Source organism: Triticum aestivum, chromosome 2A (assembly GCF_018294505.1).
Source record: "Triticum aestivum cultivar Chinese Spring chromosome 2A, IWGSC CS RefSeq v2.1, whole genome shotgun sequence".
NCBI lineage: Eukaryota > Viridiplantae > Streptophyta > Magnoliopsida > Poales > Poaceae > Triticum > Triticum aestivum.
Window position 1 is genome coordinate 37,354,580 of NC_057797.1, and position 11,148 is coordinate 37,365,727.

The 11,148-nt window shown below is 41.8% G+C and overlaps 1 protein-coding gene across 1 annotated transcript; it reads left to right on the plus strand.

Annotated features, from left to right (window-relative positions):
• The first annotated feature begins 4,190 nt into the window (after positions 1 to 4,190).
• On the plus strand, positions 4,191 to 6,002 carry LOC123184534 (uncharacterized). Its single transcript, XM_044596635.1, has 2 exons — positions 4,191 to 5,075; positions 5,157 to 6,002. Exons 1-2 carry the CDS (start codon positions 4,312 to 4,314, stop codon positions 5,827 to 5,829), a joined length of 1,437 nt encoding a protein of 478 aa, XP_044452570.1. The 5' UTR covers positions 4,191 to 4,311; the 3' UTR covers positions 5,830 to 6,002.
• The last annotated feature ends 5,146 nt before the right edge of the window (positions 6,003 to 11,148 follow it).

An 11,148-nucleotide genomic window follows, 5' to 3' on the forward strand; every position in this document is an offset into this window, starting at 1 on the left:
CACGTATTTGTTATGAATGATTTCCTGCCATACTCCATTCTCAGTGAGTAATTTGTAAACCCATTTACTCAGAAGAGCTATGTTTTTAATCTCAAGGTCTTGAATTCCAAAGCCCCCTTGACTTTTAGGTCGGCATAATATAGTCCACCTAGCCAGTCGATATTTCATAAATTCATTATCACATTGCCAAAAAATCTGGATCAAAAATAATCCAAACACTGAAGAACCCCTTTCGTAAGTGGAAGAATGACAACATGTATAGAACCATATTGCTGAGGATGGAATTGATCAATATCAATCTCCCCCATATGACAAGAGTTTGGCTTTCCAACTGGCTAGCCGTTTCTCAAGTCTCTCTTCCACATGTTTCCACTCAATGATAGTTAAGCGCCGATAGTGAATCAGAATACCTAGATACCTAATCAGGAACTGCCCAAGCTGGTAGCCAAAAATGTCAGCATACTCAGTTGCGGACTCTGCAGCGTCGTCGAAGCAGAAAAGCTCGCTCTTATGAAAATTAATTTTGAGACCAGAGAGCTCCTCAAATGCGCATAAAAACAGCTTGAGGTTTCTTGCTTTATCTAGATCATTATCCATAAAAAGAATAGTGTCATCCGCGTATTGTAAAATAGACAGACCTTCTTCTACTAAATGGGGAATAACACTACTAATTTGATCAGCCACCTTAGCCCTCTGAACAAGGATAGCTAACATATCGGCTACGATGTTGAACAAAATAGGGGATATGGGGTTCCCTTGGCGAAGACCCTTCTTAGCCTGAAAATAGTTGCCAACATCATCATTGACTTTGAAAAGCAAGAACGTTGACTCCATCTAGTATAACACCACTAATGACATGGCAACATTATCATAGGCCATTTCGAAGTCAATTTACGGTGAAGCTCATGTCCAGTTTCATGCAACACAACCATTCCATCTAGTATGTTGCGTCCTTGCATAAACGTTTGTTTGAGTGGGTTTGACCACATGGTCAGCCACCCCGTTCAATCGATTTGTTGCAACCTTCATAAATAAATGGCATAGTTTATGGCCTTGTTCAATCTTACTAGCATTGTTTCCCATTATATATACTTATCCATTTGAATCAAGTTACCATGTTTCCGGTTGTGGTACTAAAAACATGAGACCTAACAATGTATCACTAAAAAAGCATATAGAGCCGTTTACTTGTTCTGTTACGTTATGTCCTTCACTTCTTTGTTTAATAAACTATCAAACTACACGCTTGTATGTCTTGTTTGTTGGCGCAGGTCCTGACTCGTCGCAGCTCACGATCTGGTCGAGTACTCTCCGGCCGTCCGCGAGCTATGCGAGCTGTATTGATCTGGGTTTAGTTGATTTACAGGGGCCGGTTTGCACATATCTATATATAGCACATAGGCTAGTTAATACTAAACCTTTCCAGTGACTGCTTCCAAACCGTGCCGGATTGGAATACCACAGCATGGTTAACTCTAACATTCTTCTGTTTCATGTACATCGGGAACAAATATTTCGCTCAGCGGTATCTTTCCCCCCTCTTGGTTTCATCCTTGTTTTCATGATCAATTTAATAGTTGGTTTCATCCTGATTTTTCCTTACTTTTGGTTCGTGCTATGCCGATATTGTGTTACTTCTTTTGAGCTTCATCCTCTAGAGAAACATGCTCCGGTGAGGGTGGGGGAGCTCTAAGAAACTTTTTTGCGATTCTTTTCATCTTTTCGAATTTTGGCTTATTTTTCTGCACTGTGTTAAATCTGTAATGCCACAGAACTTCAACTTTGTGGCTGGTGGAAATCCTACCAGCTGGTAGCGAGGCCGAGTGGAACGGGTGGGAAAAGAAAGTTTGGCTCTCAGGCCTCTTGGACCTTTGGAGGTTAGGCGGTGTAATCTTTGCAAATTACAGTTCCTAGGTCTAGGTGGAGGGCGTTTCGATATACTTGGGCACTGAGATATATTGTGACTATATATCAGATAAATTTATGTATTTGAAATAGGTGCTAACTAATCTTATAAGTAAAACTATTGGTAAATTAATAGTTCAATTAATTACGGCATTTGGTACTGTACTCAAGCATTTGTATTAGAATAGTTTGTAACTTGTCACCTAGCTCGATGTTAACTATACAGGTCTGCACTTCAATATTGGAGCTGATCATTCTGCAGCATGTTACACAGTTGAGTATGTTGTATTGTAAGGACTACTTGATTCTTTTTTCGGTTTCCTGCCTCTCTTTTTCTGATTTGTATCCTTGATCAGCATTATGCATGTGCCCTTCAGATGAACTCGTGGAGATGGCACTCTTTCTTCGGAGCTTTATTTTTCTTCTCCTTGGTAACTATCCCATTAACCTGATTTTTATGACCTTGATTTTTTTGGGAACAGAAATCAAATACAACTTGGCTTGTAAAAATATAAATCTTGGACATATGCAACATAATCAAGGTGAAGTTAAAACTTACTGTACTTTTTAAATCTGAAGAATACTTTTCAAGTTTTGTAAGAATACTTTTTCAAGTGTTGTTTATGTATGTATTTTCCCAGCTTACAGAAGAATTTTAGGGTCTTGTTACCCAAATTATTTGCTTTTTATAATGCTAAGTTCAGCTATTTGCAGGCAAACGAACTATGCATAATAGGCAGTACTTGCCAGAATAAGATGTCCCCAATGCACTCGCTAAAGCTTTCTAGGAAGTTATCTGACCCATGTTGCATCATCCGAAAATATTTTTTGATCCCTGATGTTTTTCACGTAGAAGTTCTTTCATGACTATAGTTCCCCGATGCCCTCGCTAGCTGAAGCTGCATGAACAACATCCACAATGTTTTTCGTGTAAAAGTTATTTCATCCTCGAAAACCGAACAGAGGGGACTTCTCCTTTAAATAAAATGGTTAGTAGACACAAGGTTTTAAATCATACTTCATGGTCTGTCACATGAATAGGAAATATCTATCATGCTTCATAGACAAACTAGCTTTTCATTCTAATACACTACATCCCTTTCTTACTATTACAAGTATGAAATATATTCAGTGAGATTTATATTGTAACAATATTTGATTTTGCAATTATATTATTCCAGTGAATTACGGCGGGCATTGGATCAGTTTGAACCAATTTATTAATTATCAAAAGAAATATAGAAAGCTCGGACAACTACAAAATATAAAGACTGTTTAGGACCTGAGTTACACGGAAAATATACAACAAACAAAATCCTGTAGAAAGTAGAAACTACCTAGTCCCTTGTTCCATTTCAATCAGGTGCCAGACACTGGTTAAATAGAAAGAGAGCATAGGAGTGGGGGAGGAGAGCAGAATGTGACTATCTCTTCAGTTAGCTTTCTCAAGTTGGAGTGACTTGAGCCAGGTAAGAAACATTAAAACATTTTTTTTTACATTTATTTGATGGGGGGTGCTTATATGTTTTCTCAAGTTAGCTTTTCGCTAGTAGGTCGCAGCGCCGCAGACGGGCAGTTGCAGCTTCTCCGCGGAGCCTCGTGCGGTTGTTACAACGCCCATGTGCTTTGGTCATAAAGAGGTTGTAGGCGGGGCACCCCTGTCGCGGCATCATCTTCCTCTACCTCCTCCTACGTCGTCAGCTCTTCTCTCCTTCGGTGGGCAGCGTACGCGTGGAGCAGCATGGTCACTCTCGTCACAAGTTGGAAGCGAAACCGTAGCAGCGTTGCGATTTGCGGTAGTCCAGATGCGCGTCGGCCTTTCTGGTGGCAAGAGAGAGCAGAGAAGAAGCGTGCTAGGACGGGCGTCCATGATGATCCCCACACAATGATGAAGGGGAAAAATGAGATGGGAACGAGAGGACCGGGTTTCTCGGTCGATGATAAGGAAAGGAAGAAAGGGAAACGGTGGCAACATGGCACGTGACCATGCGACCGGCGAAAGACGAGATCGGTGGCCCGACATGGAAATCCTTTCCTCATAAAGTCACAAGAAAACTTGGTTGTGAAGTTGAAACTTAGTTGTGAAGTTCCGTTTCGAAAAAAAAAACTTAGTTGTGAAGTAAACTTAGTTGTGAAGTAAACTTAGTTGTGAAGTTGAACTTACTTGTGAAGTAAACTTAGTTGCGAAGCAAACTGGGTTGTCTTACCAACAGTCCAACACCAGCACCACAAAAGGGCGTACTCTCAAATAGTCCACAGACACAGGCCACACAACGCATCTGATGTCTAATCGTAGCACCCAAAATTTACCCTAGCCGCCTGCCTCTCCACAGTTGACAGTTCACCCTCTCTCTCTCTCCACTTCCAAAACTGCCCAGGTCTTCACAGGCGGCGCCTTCCAGCGACATGGATCTGACACAGGTGCTGCCGGAGGAAATACTCGCCGACGTGCTCCACCGCGTCGCGCCGCGCGGCCTCGCCGCATGCCGCTGCGTCTGCAAGGCCCTTCTCGCCGTCATCGACGCCAGCCGCCTACTGCGCGCGGACCTCCTCCCGCTCTCGGTCGGCGGCGTCTTCATCAATTTCTACTGCGAACGTGTGTCGGAGTTCTTCACCAGTCCCTCCACCGGCCCCACCATCTCCGGCAGGTTCGACTACGTGCCCTATCCCAGCCGTCCTGATTGGCGCAAAATCAAGGACCACTGCAATGGCCTCCTGTTGCTTGCTGATTATTGGGATTGGGAGGATTGTTACGTGGTTAACCCGGCCACGCGGCAGTGGGATTCTCTACCACCGCGTCCGTCCGTGTTCGAGGAGATAGATGAAGACCTCAAATGCGAATATCACCTCGTGTTTGATCCCATGGTGTCGCCCCACTATGAGGTGTTTGTGATCCTAAATCCTCGCTACAACGGACATGAGGACCAAGTAGACCCTGTTATATTGGAGGAACCTGAATCTGATTCTGAATGGCCACCACCAGCGTTTGATTTGCATGTTTTCTCCTCAAAGTCGGGCAGTTGGAAGGAGAGGTCTGTTTTTCGACAAGGGGAGGCTGCTGCCACTGTTTCTGGAATGCGGCGGCATCTCGACTGGTTTGATGACAGACGGCATGCCGTCTACTGCCGGGGCAACCTTTACGTCCACTGCAAAACTGATTTCATAATGAGGTACCGGATTGCTCTTTAGAAATCAGTTTTTTTATCGGTTCCTTATTGATTAATTTTCTTCCATGTCTATATGTTTTGCAGGATCTGCTTGTCAAATGATAAGTACCAAGTAATTAAACCACCCATGGATCGTGAACCGGACGACTACCAGAAGCTTCATCTTGGACGATCAGAAAAAGGGGTGTACCTTGCAACTGCTACTTTTAAAACGTCTCGTCTTATGGTTTGGGTCCTTGAGGAATCGTGTGGGCACGCAAATTGGGTCTTGAAGCATAACAATTGCCTTACACCTATACAAGATGATCTTCGTCCTGTTCTTGGGCCATGGGTCTTACAAGATATCAATTTTAATGAGTATCTCAAAGAATGCAAGGAATGTAATCAACACGGCGACGACTTGGAATGGCTAATAGAAAAGAAATTGGAGTTGAACTCCGTCAAGAAAGATCTAGGGGAAGAAAAGTTTGAATGGGACTTTGAAAATGACAACGTTCTTCACAAGGAAGATGAGGTTGACGGACGTGGATCTGGATACTTTGGTATCCTTGGATTTCATCCGTATAAAGAGGTTGTCTTTCTGCATGTATCAATGTGCAGAGGGTTGGCCTATCATTTGAAAGATTCAAAGTTTCAGGATCTTGGCTATTTATACCCAACAACTTGTCATCTAGCATCGGGGGCCGACCGTTTCATAACTGATTCATTCCCATACACACCTTGTTGGACAGAACTGCAGAAAGCAACAAGAATGTAGAAGAAGGCCATCTTGGATACTTGTACGATGGTTGGGATCCAATTGACCATCGGATTAAATGGTCTACTCATGTTTATCGCCTGTTTCAGTCTTATTAGCAACATTGAATTTATACTTATCCTTTTAAATAAAGTTTCCATGTTTTCAATTGCTGTTGTACGGACATGAAACCACAAGCTGTATCATTAAAAACAACATATAGAGTTGTTTACTTGTTCTGTTTTTTTATTTATTAAACTATTGAACAACCCATATGCATTTCTTATTCTCTTTCATCTACATTGGGGACAAATATTTCACTCAGCGGTGGTTCCGTTGTTGTTTCCCCAATCAATTTGGTGGTTGGTTTCATCTTGATTTTTCCTTAGTTTGGGCTCCTGCTCCGCCTATATTGTGTTACTTTGATCTTAACCTTCCCAAGAAATATGCTTGTCCAGAAATATGCTTATAGATTGTCCCTATAAGAAACTGTTTTTCCTATTATTTCTGGCCACGTAATTCTGGCTTATTTTCTGTCCTGAGTTCAGTCTGTAATGCCCCTGAACTTCAGCTTTGCCATGGTGGAAACACTCTGAGCAGGACCTTGGGAAGAGAAATGTAAGGCGCTTGGGCCTTGGAGGGTGAGCAGTACTATTTGTGTGAAATCACCGTTCCTAGTCGGAGAACATTTCTATTAGCCTCTCCGAGAAGTTTGGGAAACTGCTCGGGAGTAGCTTGCGACTTTGAGCATGTAGAAACTCGTAGCAAATTAAGTTGGCCTGAAGCCTGCCCTATATATGTTTTTCATTCTATTCTTTATTATTCCTCTTAATTAGTGAAACCTTTTTAAGGTAATTCTGCATTGAGATATATCGTAACTAGTCTTACTATATATCAGTTATATTTGCGTTTTTGAAATAGGCTGTCACTAATCTTATTGGTTCTAATTGCGCTGGTACTACACATTATTGATTTACTTGTTACTTAAATTTTTTTGCAGGAACTTAGTTGTTTAATTCTTAGTAAATGAATAGTTCGATTAATTCTTCCCATTTCTATGATGGCTTGTCAGGTTACTGTTGCATTTGGTACTCAAGCATTTGTATCAGAACAATTTGTATATTGTCATCTACCTACATGTTAACAACACAGGTCTGAACTCTGATATAGGAGCAGATCATTCTGCAGCTTGTTACATAATTGAGTTTGTTATAGTGTAGAGACTATTTGGTTCTTTCTCTTGGTTTGCTGCCTTATTTTTCTTTCTGAGATAAAGTGGATGCCTTTGAATCATAATATATTCTAATTGCTCTTACTCAAGATCTGATAAAGTGCTTAGACTTTCAGTTCTGCAGATGTTAGGTCACGAGCTCAATTATTTTGTTACTCGTACATATTTTGCGATCACCTGACCCTACTAGGAAAAAGGCTACTAGCAGCGCGGGTAAAATGCTACTAGTAGCGCGGGTACTCGCGCTACTAGTATCGCGCTACAGCTAAAAGTTAGTAGCAGCGCGGGTGCACCCGCGCTACTACTAACCTAACTACTAGTAGCGCTCATTTATATCCCACGCTACTACTAACCTAACTACTAGTAGCGCTCATTTCTTATTTCCCACGCTAATACTAACCTAACTACTAGTAGCGCTCATTTGTTTCCCACGCTACTACTAATAATTTAGGAATTAAAAAAATAAAAGTTAGATGTAGTATTCATGGATGGCAATACGTCCAGTGCAAACCAAACCAACGTCACATAACATTCTCAAGATTCCATTTAACTTCAGACACACACAATGATCATCGAAAGGTGGGTACCTTCCCTGGTGTTCCATCACCAACCTAAACAGACAACTTCCCTAGATGTATCTACCAAGGCTCGGAGCTTAGACGCCGGTGGACCCGAATCCTCCCTCCCCCGGACGGTGGCGTCGAGGTTCACCACCTCGGCGACCTCCGGCGTCGAATCACCTGGACAATCATCTACGCGACATGGCCACCAGCTTCACGGAGAAGTCCGCCTCTGTGGTTGAAGAGCACAGCGCCCACCGGCTGCGCTAGTCAACGTCGATCACCCATGCGCCCATGTCCAGAAAGTGAAAACTTGTTAGTACGCAAATTGCATCAGTTCAACTAAATGGTATATTCCAATTCACAAGACCCATTAATTAAGTTAAGATTCTTTCTCATCTAGCAATTTAAAGGGGCTCATGCCGAAAATATATGCTTAATTCCTCACTGGCTATTCAAACTAAATGGTCCAAGAACTTTGGGACAATCAACAACCTTTCCGCTTGATCTCCGCTAGCTACATTGGATTCAACAAGAAAAGGAACATTTATTTGAACTGAAAAGAACAAGCAGGCAAGCATGCTATCAATCTTCTGGCTAGAATTTCACAAAATGCACCTGTCAAGTGTACTCTAACAATCGACGTGTCCCATCTCCTCATGATTAAGGACTCTAGCTGAGCCAACAACATGGAGCAAGATGTAGTCGTTTCCGATCATGAACCCTTGGCTGTCATCAATGAACCTGCAACATCCATCAAGCCCATTGTAAAATATGTTAGTTTCAGATAAGAAAAGAACTGAACTCTGAACATATGATGTTATCTAAATCCTTGCTTTATGGAGATGTCATCGGCGGCAAAAAAAAGAAATATATTTCACTGATTTTGGTGTTGCAACAACGTATATACTTTATCACATTATAAGTCCTCACACCATCAACTATGACAAAATCTGAGAGTATAAGTCTGGTTACATTCACCCAAGTCCAAACATAAAATTCTGTCCAACATAGTACAGCCCACTTTGATAATTTCATAGTATTTAATATAACGAACGAAACCTGACAAGTGATATGTGTTTAAGTATCTACAGAACTGCCTCTAAAATTTTCATGTTGTAACTTTATTTTAATACCACCTCTAACAGGGCCTAATCTCCCATATCAAAATACTGTACCCAGGAACATATATTTCGGGACAGCAAACTAAATTGATGGCTGCTCTCAAACCGTACATCCAAACGACACAAATAAATACTCTAAAGAAACCTTGGAACTTTATCTAAAACTTATGTAAAGGGGCCAACTCAAAATTCTAAGCCTAGCTAACTCATTTTTCAGATCTAAGCTTGCTGTCCAAATTGGACAGTGCAGTTTTTAACTGAACCAAGTTCAGTTTACAGCCATGATGCAGAACTAGATGCTAAAACTAACACCTTGTAGGGAGAGGCGATGCACCATTTTTACCTCGAATCAAAGGCTTCGCATATGCGCTTTGGCCGGATAAATAGATGATATCTCCCTTAACAGTATCCATGCCATGATGCAGAACTAGTATTTCCAAATTTCGCCAAATCACCACTCGAGCATTTCTAGAGGAAATTAATTGATTCTCTACATAGCATCTGCCCTACAATAGCTAATCCTTAAACAGAAAATTGGGCAAAGCGAGCACCACACATGTTTAACTGGGGTACATGTACATCCAACAAGGACACAAAACTAAGTAAAACCGAATGAAGCAACTGAAGAGTACCTCTTCCACGCTAGCCTTAGCCGCCGTCTCACTGCTCACGCACAGACACTCTGTCCGCCAGAGGTTGAATATCTGCAGAACCAGAAACATTACTCCTCCAAACCCATAGCAGAGAATTCGAGCCCGACCACACCCGGGCCACTACCCCCAAATCACAGAGACCACTCCTTCAAACATTTTTTGTGACTTTCATTCTCCATTACTACAAAAGGCAGAGAAACAAACATTTTTTGTGTTTTTCATTTTCTTTTGCTACAAAAGGCCGTAAAATGAACTAGCATTTTTGTGTGTGTTTTTTCCTGCGCGCTCTTCGAAAGACAATACATAGAGCAAACAAATGGAATCCCCTCGAGATCTTTACTTTCTCCGTGGTGATTTGTGAACACCGCTGCCAGCCTACATATATGAAGTAATTCTTAGAAAATGTATACGTGGAGTATCAATGGTTACTGTTTAAAATGATGAGAAAGATATATGTCTTGTGCGTGCAGATTGGTAATTAAATTTATTTTTTATAGTTGATTGGCAATTCCTGTTATTCAATCTAGTCTAGAATGTGAAAAAAGACAAGGAGCATATGCACCTTGATTCCCACGGGTGAAGATACACTGCTAGCTTAGCTCAATCAGAATACTATGGTTTCTATAAAACTGTAGTTTTGAAAACTGTGAGGTGTTTGGCTAACCAACAACAGTAGTTTCATATTCACTTGTATTCCTGATACAATGTTTTTTTCTAACTTCTAGACAAAGAGGTCCAGACCTCTTTTTTCTCAAACTGAAAGCTTGGTTTGTAACTCACAATTATCAACATGGCAAACTAGGCCTCTGCATAGCATGCTCCACACTAGTTAAACATAATGCTGAATTTTTCGAATACTGCGGTGTTTTAAAAATTACACTGCCAATCTAGGCCTTACTGCATATAAGTTTCATAATGTAATTTCGTCCAAAGCATTGAGATTCAGAGATCAGGGGACGATAGGATGAGGTACCTCTCTGAGCTGAGCAGGGGTGACGAATAATGTAATTTTGTCCAAAGCATTAATATAGCATGCTACTAGTACCTGCAAAATTTCACACAATCAGCAAAAACACTACCTAACACCTGTACAGAACCATGCCCGTACATCTGTTCTCATTTTCACATGGTTTGTCCTGCCTTCAGAAACTACCATGGGAGGCCATGTGAAGCTCATAAACAGGCAGGGACTGAACTAGATGGTTCTAAATGATCCATGACTCAGCCAGCATGGACTCTTGTTTAACAAAAAATGGCAGTTTCTGCCATGGAGGGCACATGCATACTGCACATATGTTAAGTTCGCAGGCTAAACATTTTCCCTTATGCTCGGGCTAATTAACCGGAGGCATACCCCAATGTCTTCAGCAACTCAAGAAAAATTGCATATCCTCGATTGAAAAAGAATATATTAATCTGAGGGATAGTGAGATGATTGGAGATCTATATTTCTTAAATGGCTCAGGATTCTCTCCGCTACTAGGGAACAACTCAGGATTAATCTCACCACTTTCTTCGTCATCAGAAACGCCTTCCGCCCCGACAGCGCCTGCGGGAGGGACCTGTATGCGCCCCTCGTCCTCAGCCACGACCCCTCTCCCTCGTCGTCCTTGCCGCCATGCTGCTCCTCTTCTCGGTGAGGCTGACGACCCGCACCGACGACTCCGCACTACTAGAAAAAGGGCTACTAATGGCGCACCAGTTTTGCCAACTAATGACGCATCACTGGTGCGCCATTAGTATCACGCCACTAATATTTTTTACTAATGGCG

Coding starts and splice junctions, on each gene's coding strand:
- LOC123184534 (XM_044596635.1), top strand. CDS start 4,312: ATGGATCTGACACAGGTGCTGCCGGAGGAAATACTCGCCGACGTGCTC. Junction 5,076..5,156: donor AAAACTGATTTCATAATGAG/GTACCGGATTGC, acceptor TATGTTTTGCAG/GATCTGCTTGTCAAATGATA.